This window comes from Takifugu rubripes, chromosome 17, assembly GCF_901000725.2.
Source record: "Takifugu rubripes chromosome 17, fTakRub1.2, whole genome shotgun sequence".
NCBI classification, from domain to species: Eukaryota; Metazoa; Chordata; class Actinopteri; order Tetraodontiformes; family Tetraodontidae; genus Takifugu; species Takifugu rubripes.
The window spans coordinates 4,546,001-4,562,272 of NC_042301.1; the positions used below are offsets into that span (position 1 = coordinate 4,546,001).

The 16,272-nt window shown below is 41.2% G+C and overlaps 2 protein-coding genes across 4 annotated transcripts; both read left to right on the forward strand.

Moving 5' to 3' along the window:
- Positions 1 to 2,475: 2,475 nt before the first annotated feature.
- pold4 (DNA polymerase delta 4, accessory subunit) lies at positions 2,476 to 4,962 on the forward strand. 3 transcript variants are annotated; one of them, XM_011612505.2, is made up of 5 exons: positions 2,476 to 2,655; positions 3,410 to 3,527; positions 3,716 to 3,793; positions 3,931 to 4,042; positions 4,381 to 4,962. In XM_011612505.2, the coding sequence occupies exons 2-5, from the start codon at positions 3,419 to 3,421 to the stop codon at positions 4,403 to 4,405; spliced, it is 324 nt and encodes a 107-aa protein (XP_011610807.2). In that variant the 5' UTR covers positions 2,476 to 2,655; positions 3,410 to 3,418; the 3' UTR covers positions 4,406 to 4,962. The 3 variants fall into 3 exon arrangements, with proteins under 3 accessions (XP_011610807.2, XP_029707218.1, XP_011610810.2); XM_029851358.1 differs by having other exon boundaries at positions 2,476 to 2,600; positions 3,408 to 3,527; XM_011612508.2 differs by having other exon boundaries at positions 2,495 to 2,539.
- A 644-nt stretch (positions 4,963 to 5,606) lies between these two features.
- On the forward strand, positions 5,607 to 16,048 carry LOC101071061 (sarcoplasmic/endoplasmic reticulum calcium ATPase 2). The gene is made up of 24 exons (XM_011612504.2): positions 5,607 to 5,933; positions 6,212 to 6,331; positions 6,516 to 6,533; positions 6,636 to 6,718; positions 7,238 to 7,342; positions 7,949 to 8,087; positions 8,766 to 8,932; positions 9,348 to 9,503; positions 9,636 to 9,777; positions 10,249 to 10,415; positions 10,587 to 10,675; positions 10,820 to 10,922; positions 11,102 to 11,233; positions 11,414 to 11,536; positions 12,201 to 12,422; positions 12,499 to 12,610; positions 12,693 to 12,925; positions 13,006 to 13,226; positions 13,318 to 13,520; positions 13,738 to 13,823; positions 13,919 to 14,052; positions 14,122 to 14,239; positions 14,432 to 14,566; positions 14,654 to 16,048. Exons 2-24 carry the CDS (start codon positions 6,214 to 6,216, stop codon positions 14,831 to 14,833), a joined length of 3,186 nt encoding a protein of 1,061 aa, XP_011610806.1. The 5' UTR covers positions 5,607 to 5,933; positions 6,212 to 6,213; the 3' UTR covers positions 14,834 to 16,048.
- The last annotated feature ends 224 nt before the right edge of the window (positions 16,049 to 16,272 follow it).

Here is a 16,272-nt window from a genome sequence, read left to right on the forward strand (position 1 = left end):
CATCCTTGATTCTAAATGTTCCGGTGTGAAAATACCCAGTTACTGACTTCTAAAATGGTCTATTTACCAGCACAAATCTTTGAGTTCTTCCACTTCATGCCATGGGATAGTAAAGCGCTAATAAATATTTCATATTTTAAGTAACATGATGTCCATTTTTCGGATGGCTGACCACAGCTGGTAAAGCATCCTTATTGGATATAGATGCATGGGTCTATAGACCACAATGACCATATCCTGCTACATAACATTTCACACTAATTCAATCTTAGCGGTCTCTTCAGCATAACGCCACACAGGCGCTCTGTAGGCCGTGTTCATACAAACTTCTGTTTAATATGTGGATAAATGGACACAAAGGGTGAAAGAAAAGAAATAAGACACAGGAATGATCGTTGACAAAATCAGAGCTGACCAGGCCAGGATGTCGTCCCTGGGTCAGACTGCCAGACTCCTCAGCCAGGAAATGGTCATTAAAAGAAAGAAGCATCTTGCACACACCGAGATCATTGTTAGACTACTTTGATTCTATTTTATTATTTTTCTTATTTTATTTGTTTTGCTGTGAGGTGAGAAACACATGTGACAACCGCTGCTCTGGATATTCAGCAGGGTTTTATGGGAAAGTACAAACTGACTCATCCAAAAATGTGTGTGAGGACGCCAAGGTCAACAGCAAGAAGGTTGTTTGGTCTAAGAGGGAAAAACCTGCCGAGCAGCCTGATGGAGGTGTGAGGGGTTTCATTCAAGAAGCAAACGGTGTAGATTTGTTAAGGGCAGAGGTGCTCAAGTCAAAGTTTATCCACTAAACACCGATGCAAGCATTCTGAAAACTGATGCCATCATTTAATTGATTTAAACTACCAAACTTTTAGAATAAAGATTATTTCTTTAAATATTTGGTCCTGTGAATCAGTTTAAAAAGGGCTGAATTCAGTAATCCCCTTCACACACACACACACACACACACACACATTTTAGATTAGATTATGAAATATAGCAGCCTGAACGGAGAGATATGGCAGCCACAGGAAATACCAAGAAAATGGGAAGAGGCTCCTAATCAGGTTAAAATGAATTGTATTGATTTGATATTAAGGAGAGAGACCGAGAGGTGGGGGTGAGAGCGAGGGAGAGGGAGAGAGAGGGAGAGAGAGAGAGAAAGAGGGAGCTCTCTTGTGAAAAACCTTTTAGGCAGGACTCCAATACAGAAAACTCACACATATCAAATGTTTGTTTAACAGGTTTGTGGCTGTATTCAGTCAGGAACAGGCCACCAAAACAGTGATCCAGACAGTGAAACACCAATATGGGTTTAAAGACACGAGGAGGGGGGCAGACAGTTGCACCCAGGTGAGGAGACAGACAGAGGCAGAGAGGACAGACTGAAAAAGACACTCGCATCACCAGATTATATCTCCACGCCACACAGAAGCATTAACCAGAGAAATGACGCCAGTCCACTTTTATCTACTCTCAAAACCACTCTGCAAACTGGGAATCCAGATAAAAAGTGCATCAAGAATCTTCTCTACATGGACTGAGCATCCCTCTCCTTGGCTCCATATCCATATATACTGTACATACTTATCTATATTTTTTAGGTAATATATATTAGCAGTTATTAAATTAACAGATAGATATCAGAGAACAGATGTAATAGAGATTACAGGAAATCCAAATATTGTGAAAAAGACAAACATAGAAGAAGCATTTATGGCAGAGAAGGAACCTTCAAACCCATTAAACTATGAAATATAACTATGAGAAGGCAAAGTCGAAATTTGACTATATCATTCTGAAAATCCTGTTCCTATTTTTATATATCTAAGAGAAATTAAATGAATTGATAGGGAATTGAACATTGAACACAAACGTAAACAGAACCATGGATCACATTAACTGATTAGAGCCAAAGATTTCATATGAATCAAGAAACAAATGTCACAAGGTTTGCTACCCGTTCCCAAACAGGTGGCACTATGATTGTTACTAAATAGCGCTGTGTATGTATATTTATTTGGACTGAGAAAACGGGCCTGCAGAGCTACTTTGCAACACACCTGAGACAGATTTGAAACCGTTACAAAAACATGTCCATTAATGCCTAAACATTGATGCATTAAAGCATTGTAGCATTCTACAGTTCTGTTCTGAACTGAAGAAACCTTCTGGATATAAGGTGAAACGTCTTCAAAAGAGAAGAAAAACAGTCTAGTTGACACAGAAAGCTACCTTGGATACATCTTGTAACATATACTTGGGACCTTGGACCCTGCTTCAACAACGTTCATTTTATGATGAAACATCAAAATTCACCACAACTTTTGGTAAAAAATGTAGAACTTCATAATTCAGCATCATCAAAGTTTGGGACTTAAAAATAGCTTCTTAGAAACGGCGTTACAGTCCAGTCTGTATTCCACGCCCGCTGGGGGCGGTATTGCACTACTAAATGTGTTTAAAAACACTAGAAGAAGAAATTTAAAAAAGCAGAAGAAGAGAACAGCTGCGAGTCGTTTGTTTTTGTGTCCTGCTGGTAAATGTTTCTGCATATTGTCAATTTTTAGGCTTATTCTCATATTTTTACAAAAAAAAAAGGTATGTCTGGGTATTCGAACACTGAAGCACGAAGTTTTAAAATGACACGAAGACGTAAGCAATATATTTTTTAGGGTCATTAATTTGAGAAATAGAAATGAACTGATTCACTGATTTTGATTCCACATCACAAGTGATTATTGTTATTATAAAGGGATGTATTTATTCCTTTAATTCAGGGTAAAGAAAAGGGGCTGACATATGTTGATAGAAATGTTTTGGAGCGGTTGGAAATCCATATATTGTAATATCGCAGTATTTTGTACGGTAAAATTGCATCTATATGTGAGCCAAGTATCCACATTTTAATACATGAATTGCAAAAGTAAATTTGAATGTTTGATAATAGCATATAATCATCACACAATTGCTTGTTTAGTCCACTAGATGATGGTGTTTAGTCTTTCCGGTGTTTTGGGGCGCGGTCAGCAAAGTTGAAAGCATATTCGTTAAACTGCGCACTTGATTTAAAATGACCAAATATTTACTTTCTAATGGCCCATTTATTAAATGACATGCACAACATTTTTCCTAAGTTGCATTATATCTAATACAGTTTAAATAGCGAGATACATATTCAAAAAAAGACGCAGACATGTTCATGTCAAAATAATGTTTCAAAATGATTTAAGAGATGTAAACACATTAAGAGGTTTGTTTTACAATACTGGCCCTCCATTGGATAGACTTTTTAGAAATTATTTGTGATTAATCTAAATTATTGCACAGTAGCCCTGTGAGTAATTTGACAGCCATAATAGAGTGTTCTGTATGTGCATGTATTAATCTATATATCTCGCCATTCTAGCCAGTCACCATGACAACGAAGCATGGGCTGATAACCGATTCATTTAAGGTGGTGAAAAAAGCGAGGAGGGAGAGGAAAAGGGAAAAGAGACCAAGTCCACCACGTCAGCTAAAGAAAGGTGAGGCGCTCTTCGCACCTCATCAAAACAGGAAAGCTAAATGTGGTGGAGAACATTAAAATCAGGTTTTCTTATGAGTACACTAATTTATCTGTTGAATAAATTAAATCCACATAAAACATGCCATCTTTATTTTTAGCACTTTAAACATTTATGTAGTAGCACTGTGACATCTTTTGGTAATGTAGAGGCTGAAGCGGTGCACGAGGAGGAGCTGCAGAAGCTTCAGCAGTTTGATCTAGACTGGAGATTTGGCCCCTGCACGGGTAATACACTTACATCCTTTACATAAAACCATGATGAACAAAACAGTAGTATTTCAGATTTCACTCTAAATCTGAACTAAAACTTTACTTTAGTTCCAAATAATAATATAGTTTTTAAAGGCCCTTTTAAATCCTAGGTATCAGCAGGTTGCAGAGGTGGGAGAGAGCTAAACTTCACAACCTGAACCCGCCTGATGAGATCAAAGAGCTGCTCTTGAAAACCCAATCTGACCCCAGCTACAGCCACAGGTAACACACGGCCTACCTGCTGAGTGTATACGACAACCAGACCTCTCTAAAGCTCTCCAACAGTCAAAAGCTTTATCACCTATGCACGTAATATATCTATTTTAAAAATAAAATTATCCTCACTTATACAACTGTAATTCCATTATATTTGTTGTAGCTGTGATGGAAATCTTTGGTAAAACAAATAGAATTTTTTTTCTTTGAATATAAAGAGCAAATTCACAGAAGCATAACACGTTAGTAAAAACATTCATTGTGTTTTCAGTTCTGCAGGTACAACTGTATATGGCAGAAGGTCGAGATATGAAATCTAAGTGATTTTATTCTGTCTCTTTCAGTTTATGGGGAGAATATCCTCTGTGACAGATCATTGGAGAGGATGAAGAGTTTCTGTCTCAAACATGTCCCACAAAAGGAAATGAGGGACCTTAAATATAATACACGCTAATATAACACAGAACAGCATGTGTTTTTGTGCTTATGATTGTCTATTCTGTCAGTTTATTTTTATTCCTCATTGTAATTCATATTTGATTTCTCATTAAGAGAATGTCTTCTGGTATTTTGATAAGGGAGAGGTTAGCAATTGGGCAAGCAACAACTTAGAAGAAGACACAAATGGGGAAGAACCACATATAAAATAAATACGTAACTAATGTAGTGGCTAGAATCAGGTTTATACATTGCTTATTTAGAAATAAAGTATGGCAGAAATGCAGCCATTCAGCTTTAATTTTGCTGCTTTCATAAAAAATACAGCCTGTTTTAAGAATATAAGAGACTACCTCTATGTTCATATCTCAAGTTTAGACTGCGAGAATTCACCAAATTGTGAATGTAATTTTTCACCGTCAGTTGCTGTTGAATTGTCTGTACCGGTATTCACTTTTTTACCAGTAAATAAAACAATGCTTTATAAAGGTTGATATCCATTAATACACACACACACACACATATATATACAAATTTAATCCATCGGTAAAATAAGCACAGGATGCTATAATTCGGTATAACCAATTAAATAAACAGGCCAAATTCCCCTTTTTTTGTCAATACCTGATATTACTGTGTCGACGTCGTTCTCTTTAATAAACCCAACTCTGATTGGTTGTTGGCGCGATGACAGCAGGCGCACTAACCGTTGATTGGACAGGAGTTCTGCGCGAGAAAAAATCCTCTATGGTGATTCGTGAATTTGCGCGTCAATCACGTTCTGTGGTTTAGGTTGCACCGCCCACTTACCCACTGGCGACGGCTTTCCGTGATGACGTTGTTGACAGATGGATCGGTCAAAGCTACAACTATAGGCCCGACAATCCGGAAGTACGATAACCTTTCCTTTGTTTTATTCCAAAATGCAGCGCAAAATCTAACCACTATTATAGATGAGGGCCTACTCAAACCTCGGGAAATACAACTATTTTTTAAAATCACAGTCGGGAGGGTTTTTTTTTGTTTTGTTTTTGTTTTTTTTTTCATAATACTGCGCCATAAGCGAAGTAATAGCTTTATTTTGAAAGGTCAACAAGGAAGCACCATGATGCTTTCTTTTCTTTGATTATTTTTAATCTGGAGGAGATTAAATATTAGTGATTCTCCATCCAGAAGCCATGGTGATGCCAAAAGCGTCCCTTTTCCAAAGTGTCAAGTCGGTTTTATAGAAATATTCGCCCAAATTTCGGTCAAAATCAGGGAGAAACGAGAAGAGGGTTTTTCTAACCTCACTCAGGAGCGGCTGTCATACTTCATCATCGGAACGGTGGTCAGGTTATCTGTAGTTTAAAAACATAGTGACGCCGCTTCTTTTCGTCTTTATGTGAATAGCAAACGTTTTTATTCTTGATCAAAGAAAGAGACGCCACTATAGGACTGACAGTCCTAGAACAGACCGGTAAGCAACCTGTTAATTTGTGGAGGATTTACATCATAGCTGTCGAGCTAACGGTGTCGTTAGCTAGTTTAGCTTATTTTACTATTTTACATTAGTTGTTGGTTAGCTAAGTGAACCTTTAGGGTGGGCTAAAATATCAGCTGCTATGGTCACTTTACAAACATCCATCTATTAATAAAACTCCATTGCAAATAAAGATTATATTAGCAGCAGCATATTGACTTTGAATGAATACTGATGTTGATGTTGTTGTTGTGTCATTTCTCCATCCTCCATAGTTATGGATAATGCTCATACAAAGACTGTGGAGGAGGTTTTGGCCTTCTTTGCTGTAAATGAGTCTACGGGTCTGAGCTGTGAGCAGCTGAAGAAGAACCGAGAGAGATGGGGGCCCAATGGTATAAATGAGCAAACTGCCTTGTGCAAAATATATTTGAATCCACAGAAATATGACACATTTCTACTGATGCAATTAATGATATTGTACAGCCTTTACACTACAACCGAATGAAGCTAAGTACGTGCTACCTTATACATGATTTGATGATGATGATGACACGTTTCCTCTCTTTTTCCTTTCAGAACTGCCAGCTGAAGAAGGTGAGCTGTTTTGGGGTCGCCTGTCTTTTTCTTTTATTTCCTCTGATTATCTTGCAACTTTTTGACCTCTCTATCATGTTTACATTATATTTTCTCTTACAGGGAAGTCACTTTGGGAGCTGGTCCTGGAACAGTTTGAGGACTTACTGGTTCGAATCCTGCTGCTAGCTGCCTGCATATCCTTTGTAAGCAAGTACATCTATGAGGACAACACATATAACTGTCTGCTACAATGTTCCAAAAACACTGGGGGCCCTTTTCAGAAAGCTTTGAGGATAAATGGGAACTCAGGAAAAGGAGGGCGAGCTCAATCCACTTTGAAAAACAAACCGATCTGACATGAAATAAATGATAAGCTAAATGTAAGCCCTACCAAATCACAGTTCCCTGTACCTTTTTTAGTAGAGAAAGTAAAATGCCATTGTTATTTTTGGTAAAGCTCTCATAGATTCATTCTAATTTCTGGCGTAATGCCTGTAATAACCTGTGATTTCAGAGTGATTCCATATAAAACACTCACATGGCTTAATAGCTACAACCGCTCAGTCTTTTTCACAGCAAGCCTGTTGGATTTGTGAGTGAGTGAGTGAGTGAGTGAGTGAGTGAGTGAGTGAGTGAGTGAGTGAGTGAGTGAGTGAACGAATGTAGCGCACGTGCAGACAAGCTGTTCATGTGAAGGAGCCATATGCTTCTCTTTGTTGCAGATGCTGGCTTGGTTTGAAGAAGGAGAGGGGACAGTCACAGCCTTCGTAGAACCCATTGTCATCCTCCTTATTCTCATCGCCAATGCCATTGTAGGAGTATGGCAGGTAGGGTGTGTGTGTGTGTGTATATATGTGTGTGAGAGCGTATTCTGTTCATATTATATTTCACAGTCCTATCTATTGCTTGCTATTATTCTGCCACGAATCCCAAGCTCCCTCAGTTTGCACTGATGTGTAATTGTAATGTGCGAGGTGAGCTTTACTGAACAGAAATAAAGAAAATTGAATATAAACATCTGTAATCTTCCCCATCGCTGCTCCAGCAGTTGTCAGTAACGATCTTCCATTTTATTGCTTTTTCCTAGTGTTGAAAAAAATGGGGGAAAGTTTATTTCTTCCACTGTGCAGCTGAAGAGCTTAAACTGAATACACTCATCTCACTAAGGAGTCATGTGTGCTTGTTTGTCTCGAGGGACCACTGTAGACTTGGATGTCTGTTCTACTGGGACTACTGTGGATTAAGGAGATGAAGGAGCTTTTATTGTCATTATACACTTTATGTTATGTGGTTGAGGATGCATTTTAACGCGTAATTTGTTTACCCTCGTCTCCACTTTCGTCTTTGACAACAAAATTTTCACCAACACAAAACCACGCTGGAATTGACCAAGTTGAAAAGTGTCCCACAGACTCTGTCTCTGTGTCCTCCAGGAGCGTAATGCAGAGAATGCCATTGAGGCTCTAAAGGAGTATGAACCAGAGATGGGAAAGGTGTACCGTCAGGACAAGAAGAGTGTCCAAAGAGTCAGAGCGCGAGACATCGTTCCTGGAGACATTGTTGAGGTTGCTGGTGAGTCCATCATTAAAAAGGATCTAACCATGAGTTTTATCAGTTGTGTAACATAACAAAGATCAGGATCATACTCATTATGATTACATGACACTCGAACAGACCAAATTATTGCCTTAATTACACTATAACTGGAAAACTGAGGTGCCTGTAACAGCATCGGTCCGACTAATATCAGAGTTCTCCATATCAACCAAGAAACCCAGATGTGCATATGCGCCACAACTCTGGCACAATGACTGTACAGGTACAGTTAACTGCAGCTGTACACAAAACTTTAGGTCAGCTGTGTGTCAACTACGTGTATTTGGATGCAAAGTGTAACTGAAGAGCATGTTGACCCAGTAAGGAAACTGTGGTTCCCTTAGATACACGGTGCTATTTGAGGCTACTCTCAGAGGAAAAGGGTTTCAGACTGTTTATATAGTCATCTCCTTAATAGCTAATTTATTTGTTTGTTCTTGTTTTGAGTGCTTCTTTTTATCCTCTTCCTGTTCTCTTCAGACTACACTTTTTCTTCTGTGACTTTAGTATGAGAGTGTGTATCAGTGTATCAAATATAAGCTGAAATGATGAGGATGCATTACTATTATGATGATTGTTGCCAACGCCTAAAATCACTGATGATGTATGATAATGTGTTACTGATGGACCGTTTTGTCTTGTTTTTAACAACAGTTGGCGATAAGGTCCCAGCTGACATCAGACTGACCTCCATCCGCTCCACCACTCTGAGGGTGGACCAGTCCATTCTAACTGGGGAATCTGTGTCAGTGCTTAAACACACGGACCCTGTACCGGACCCCCGCGCTGTCAACCAAGACAAAAAGAACATGCTCTTCTCTGTGAGTCTGTTAGAAATAGAAACTGTTCTTGTCATTGTACTGTATACATACGCACAGACAGGAGCCCACATTCATCCAATCAGAGTACAAACATTTGAGTTCCAAATTGGGATTCATCCGAACACAAAGTGGGCTTTCAACTGAGAGGAGCCCAAAGATTGAAACCAGGAAATCAGTCTGGTAAAGAGTGATTAATGGCTGCTTATCAACTGAGGTGAGGAGCAGGTGGGAGCACCGAGTGGAGGTGTCACTGTCTGATGGGATGGTGAGTGGGAGGAGAGTGGGAAATTCCTAAGCAGCAGGCAGGGCGGACTCTGACAACCGAGGTCAGACTGTGACCAGGGATCTTTTATTTAGCTTGGCCAGTTTGTTTATGTGAGCAGCGGCTGACTCCCTGCCTGTTCCAACTGCCCAGGGGACCAACATTGCTGCTGGGAGAGCCATCGGGGTTGTGGTGGCAACGGGGGTGCAGACAGAGATCGGGAAGATCAGAGATGAAATGGCGTCCACTGATGCTGAACGGACCCCGCTTCAACAGAAGCTAGACCAGTTTGGGGAACAGCTGTCCAAGGTACGGCGATTTTGAGGATTAAAAAAAGCCCTGATTAATTAATAGCAATTTTATTTCATTTTCAGCACATCTAGGGGTTTAATTTTTCATGGTGTAATTAATGTTGCCTAACACTTTTGTGCTATCCTACAGGTCATCAGTGTGATCTGTGTGGCAGTTTGGGCAATCAATGTGGGGCATTTTAATGACCCAGTCCATGGAGGTAGCTGGCTGAGAGGAGCTGTTTACTACTTCAAAATAGCAGTTGCATTGGCAGTAGCTGCGATCCCTGAAGGTTAGGCATCCCCTGGAGCAGCCGTCTTTGCATAAAAATTAATTGTTACACTCATTTGTGTTCATACTGGTTCCATTTAGTGCTTTCAGTGCAGCAATGATCAGATGACAAAAGCAGGAAATGGTCAAAATTTAAAAAAAGATCTTCTACATTTATATTATTGACCTTTTGTTTGATTTGATTCTTAACATATTGAAGTCTCAAAGCACGGTTTTGGGCAGCCTGGGACTTTATATTACATGTTATATTCCAGTGTTTTCATGTTCTCATGGCAGGATAAGCATGTCACCAAGCATAAATCATCTCAAACCGATGTCTTAAACATGACTTGTATCTAAATGTCCTTCACAGTTAACAGGTCTCAGTCTATTCGAGCACCTTTGAGACATGCTGGATCAGGAGATTTACATTTATGGATCTGCAGCTTGACAAATCTGCCGCAGTTCTGTGATGCGTGCTGTTTTCTTTTAGGCCTTCCAGCAGTCATCACTACGTGCCTGGCGCTGGGCACCAGGAGGATGGCCAGGAAGAATGCCATCGTCCGCAGCCTGCCTTCCGTTGAGACCCTGGGCTGCACGTCCGTCATTTGCTCTGATAAGACGGGAACACTGACCACCAATCAGATGTCCGTGTGCAGGGTAAGATCGTTAGAATCTGTCGGCTTAATCAACCAAACAAATGATTTCCAAATTGTGGCATATCGCGCCAGCATTAATATTAATTAATATCTTGCAAAATTTACATGTGTGTTCTTGTCAACATGACATTAATAACCCTGTTGTATGTGTGCACTTGTGTTTCCTTATCAGATGTTTGTGGTCGACAGCGTGTTGAGGGACCAATGCAGATTGAACGAGTTCACTGTCACTGGATCTACTTACGCCCCCAACGGGGAAGTGTGAGTGACTTTAACCTCTGCAAAACACACTAATAATTAAAAATACGGTCTAATGTATGTCTAATTAGTTTGTAGCACCATTTGGTGGTAACTACCATTATGAGGTGTCTTGTTTTATTTCATATTTTTTTTACATCTTTTCAGGTATAAAGATGACATCAGGGTGAAGTGCAGTCAGTATGAAGGCCTGGTGGAACTAGCCTCGATCTGTGCGCTATGCAATGACTCTTCCTTAGACTACAATGAGGTTTGCAAACGCACAAATCCTTACATGATTTTATTAAATCTCTGTCTCATTAGATCACTTAATGGCAGTCTGTGTTCTGTTCATTAAGTGAGAGTATATGAATGCACTGTGAGCTGTTTATATGATCTGTAGGCTGGGTCATGTAACGGGGTGTCTCTGCGTGTATGTGTTCTTTTCAGGCTAAAAGTGTGTATGAGAAGGTTGGCGAGGCGACAGAGACTGCCCTCTGCTGCCTGGTGGAGAAAATGAACGTGTTCGACACAGATGTGAGAGGACTGAGCAAGGCAGAGAGAGCGACAGCTTGCAATTCTGTAAGAGAGAGATAAAAATAAGAAAATTGTTCTTTTACCTCAAATTCTAACTGTTATTTGGCATTTTCCTTATTGTACCTTTAGCATTACATTAGGGTTTTGACCATTCTAGGATTAGATGTCCACTAAGAAAGCTTCCTGGCCTGGACTGCAGATGTTATGTTTGTTGTTTGTTTTCAGGTGATTAAGCAGTTGATGAGGAAGGAGTTGACGCTGGAGTTTTCCAGAGACAGGAAGTCCATGTCAGTTTTCTGTTCACAAGATAAACCCAAGTCTGCTTCTGGAGCCAAGCTGTTTATCAAGGTGAATAAAACACTACAAGTTGTGGAACTTGTGACTGTCCTGTGGTTATAAAGACCCCCCTCTTAACCACTAACCCCCTTTACATTTATAAAATAACAGCAAAGAAAAAGCAAATGATTGTGTGACCAGCAGAGTTCTTGGCTAGTATCACAGCTTCAAATGTTTTTTGTAGCTTATCTTGACCTTCACTGTTCCTGTTAACTGACATGTCTTAATTACAAGGAACTGGGGAGCTGACAACACTTTGCTATCTTCTTATAACCTTCTCCTCCATTGTGGGCATCATTCATTTTCATTCTCAGAGTTCTTTTCAACCACTTAGAGGAAGCTGCGGCTGCTGATTGTTGGGACAATCGGGGTATTTATGAAGCTGGGAAATTTGCATCTCACGGCCTTTTCTAACAATGAACCATAATTAAGCCGCCCGAGCAGGCTAATTAACGTCTGATACCTTGGTCAAAGTTATCTGAGAGCTCAAACCTACTGGGGTTGTTATGCAGAGTGCTGCTTCCCCCTTTCACTGTATAAATCCAAAACCAATACATTCAAAAACTATCAAAAAGAGGGTTTCATGTTTAACGATGTCTTTGGCTCACCATTTCATCCTTCCCTTGCTGAACTGGTCACATAAACAGAATGTGCGTGCCCCTGTGTGTCCAATCAGGGAGCCCCAGAAAGTGTTCTAGAGCGCTGCAACTACATCCGTGTCAGCGGCTCTGCCAGGGTACCGTTGACACCAGCAGTTCGTGAACAACTCCTGTCCACTTTAAGAGACTGGGGATCTGGACGAGACATGCTGCGTTGTCTGGCTATGGCAACCAGAGACGCCCCCCCTGACCTGCGCTGCCTTAACCTGGAGAACACAGCTGCCTTCGTTCAACATGAAGTGAGGATTGATGACGTTTGTCCAGTTGTACTGCAACACTGAGAAACTCAACTAGTCCAACTCATCTGTTTCCCAGTCCGACCTGACCTTTGTAGGTTGCGTGGGCATGTTGGACCCCCCTAGAAAAGAGGTCCTCAGTGCCGTCCGAATGTGTCGACAAGCTGGCATAAGAGTCATCATGATCACAGGTAAGCTTGTCCACTCAGTTGTGCTATAACAACAGGGTCTTACACACTGAGTGGCTGCAGGTGATCTTGTTTTTGGTTCAAGGTGACAACAAAGGGACAGCCTTGTCGATCTGTCGCAGGGTGGGCATCATCACAGAGCAGGAGGAGGAACAGGAGGGTACAGTCATTTGCCTCACAGGCCGAGAGTTTGATGAGCTGCCCCCCCACCTGCAGCGGCAGACCTGCACCACCGCGCGGTGCTTCGCCCGCGTGGAGCCGGCACATAAGAGCCGTATAGTGGAGTACCTGCAGAGCCTCAACGACATCACCGCCATGGTGACGCCACCGCCTCACGCTTGGCTCTCGCCTGTCCAGGCTCCCGCTGTAACTGCGCCCTACGCTTGTCTTCTCTCCAGACGGGCGACGGAGTGAATGACGCACCTGCTTTAAAAAAGGCGGAGATCGGCATCGCCATGGGAAGCGGAACAGCTGTGGCCAAGTCCGCCTCGGAGATGATCCTGGCTGACGACAATTTCTCCACCATCGTAGCTGCAGTGGAAGAAGGCAGAGCCATTTATAATAACATGAAACAGTTCATCAGATACCTAATTTCATCCAACATCGGAGAAGTGGTGTGGTTAGTAACACAGTCACGTCGTATAGGGTAAAAATATGTCTTTAACATGTAAATAGAGCAGTTAGTCATCATTTCTTTCTTTCTTTCTTAGTATTTTCCTGACTGCTGCACTGGGCATGCCAGAAGCTCTTATTCCAGTCCAGCTGCTGTGGGTCAACCTGGTCACTGATGGTTTCCCTGCGACGGCTCTTGGCTTCAATCCCCCCGATCTGGACATCATGTCGCGGCCTCCCCGCTCGGCCACAGAGCCTCTAATCTCCAGCTGGTTGTTCTGTCGCTACCTCATTATTGGATGTTAGTATTGCCCAGCATAGAAATGCACCATGATTAAATAATTAAGCAATTAGAAGCATTTCAAGCAGCGTTTTCAGTTTCAGAAACCTGTATTTTATATTAATTTGTGTATGAGTGGGTTAGAAGTTGACCATACTAGCAGATCCTTAAGAGCCCTGAGTAATTGACACCTGCAGGAGTTCCCTTCTCGGAGCATAAATATTTCTATTTTTTGCAGGTTATGTGGGAGCAGCCACCGTAGGAGCTGCTGCCTGGTGGTTTATGGCAGCCCAAGACGGACCAAAACTTTCCTTCTATCAGCTGGTATTGTTTATTACTTCTCTACACTTCTTGGTGGACAGTTATTAATCTACACAAACTCTCAGGAATATAATTACCTGGAACTGTGTCTTCCACAGTCCCACTATCTGCAGTGCAGTGAGGACCAAACTGAGTTCGCTGGTATCCAGTGTTCAGTATTTGAGTCTCCTTATCCAATGACCATGGCTCTGTCTGTCCTAGTTACCATAGAGATGTGCAATGCCTTGAACAGGTAAAAAAAAGACTTTAATTGTAATCTGACGGTGAAAACTTCAATTATTCACTTTCCACGGCCGTTCAGTTTATCAGAAAACCAGTCCCTCTTGAAGATGCCCCCCTGGTCCAACCCATGGCTGGTAGGAGCTATCTGTCTGTCCATGGCGTTACACTTCCTCATTCTTTATGTTGATCCACTGCCGGTAAGCATGCATGTCCCGAGTGCTTATTTTGGTCCAATGATGGCCCAATGTGTGTTGTACAGTCTATTTTTCCTGTCTTGGGTTCACTTAAAGACCGTATTTGTCTAAAATCTCTCTGCAAAGCAGAGAAAAAGTTGTACGTGCTGATCGAAGATGAATTGAAGCTATACCCTAGTTGACCTTTGTCCTCAGGTGATATTCCAGATACGCCCCCTGTCGTGGCCCCAGTGGGTGGTGGTACTGAAGCTGTCCATTCCTGTCATCATGATGGATGAGGTTCTCAAATTCGTCGCTCGCACCTACATTGAGCCAGGAAGCCAGATGCAGGTGAGGGGGCGGCGTTGGTGTTGATGACCAACGAGGTCTGTTTATCGGCTTGACGAGCTCTAACTGCCTTGGTTTTATTCGCCACAGCTCCCAGAAGAGGAAGAGGAGGCCCCACGCGGGCCGAGCACGGGCTTTCTGGGTGCCATAGTCAAGAAGTTCCATCAGTTGGTGAGGGGTGTGTCTTGGTCCTTTGTCCTGATGTCTGCGCCACTCGTGATTTGGATCTTCAGCCTAGATTCTGACATCACCAACATCTTCTGGGAGTAATGGAGGGACTGTGAGCCGAGGAGGAAAGGAAAGCACGGAGGATTAAGTTAAAAAAAAAACATGAGGTGCTATCATTTGTTAGCCACAGTCTCATGCTCTTCTGGTTTTACTTTTGAAAGTGAAAGAGGCCTATTTGTGTTTTTTTTTATCATTTATTTATTTTCACTTTTTTTTCTCTGCCTGGCTTTATTTTGTTCCAAAGAGGCTCTGTGACAGGTCAGATATAACAGTTGAAAACAGAAGGAAGCCTGGTTTCACCTGTGCAGTGAGGCAATACAGCGAAAATGCTGCGGAGTTAAAAGCGTCATTGTAAACTCTTGATTTCCTCCACACGTATTGAACACTGAAAAAGTCTCAATCTGAGTCTACATGTTTATTCAAAATGTACAGCGAGCTAGAATTTAGTCTCTCATGTTTCAGCGTCTTCAAACATTTTTTGTGGGTCTAGAGTCTTTTAATGAACTCGGAATTCCAACATTGACTACGTTCAACGCCATGGATAAGCACTCGCCACACATTTGGGGCTCCTCCGTTCCACAGTCTCAGCATGACAATATAATAGTGCCTCTCCAGCAGGCACGAATGGAAACCTCTCAATTAACAGCAACCTTATACTATGTTAATGTCTTGGCTTGCTCTAATCTGAAGTTTAAAAATCCTCTTCTTAGCAGCTACTCTAAGAGGCGTTCCTTCCCTCTTCCCCCGCCCTGACATCTGACATCTTTTGCATTAAAATTTCTACATGTCACAATCTGTTTTTACTTTCAAATGACAATTAGGCATTTGGGTTCGGCATTTTGAATTTGAGTCCGAGTTCATTTTTTGTTTCCGATCAGTTTTAAATTCAGTTTTAAGCAAAGAAAAATGTGTTGTTTGTTGAAAAAGCTTTAATATCCAAAGAATTAGCTCAATTTGGATGTCGTTCGAGAATAAAGAAGGGATTTGAGTTATTTTGACATTTGTTTGATATCCTGTATTCTGCTGCTCTGTTGTGAACTGTGATTTTATATCTTCGTTTCTGCTTTTCTGCTGAGTTCCTCCAACATGTTTTGGTAGGTTGAGACACTATAATATCCTAAGATAGCACTATTGGCTTCCCTTTATCATATTTAGGCAGAGCAAATAAGTCTAGATATAGTTACAGAAAATCTTGCATTTTTGTAATATTATTTTGGTGTAAAAGCTTCTAAATAAATCCCAGTTATCTCCCAGCTGCATCAGTGTGATAAGTTGCTACTGCCTCAAAACTACACAAGCCACATTTGATGTCTGTATAGCACCAGTTGTAGCAGCAGACCTTTAAACTGCTGGTGTGACAGTCTAAAATCATGCTAATTGTATATGTGAAGACTCAAATGGATCAACAATATACAAAAAAAGAACAGTGTCATGACATGTAAATCAAACTTCCCAGGCTTTAGAAATCAAAAGTCACATGA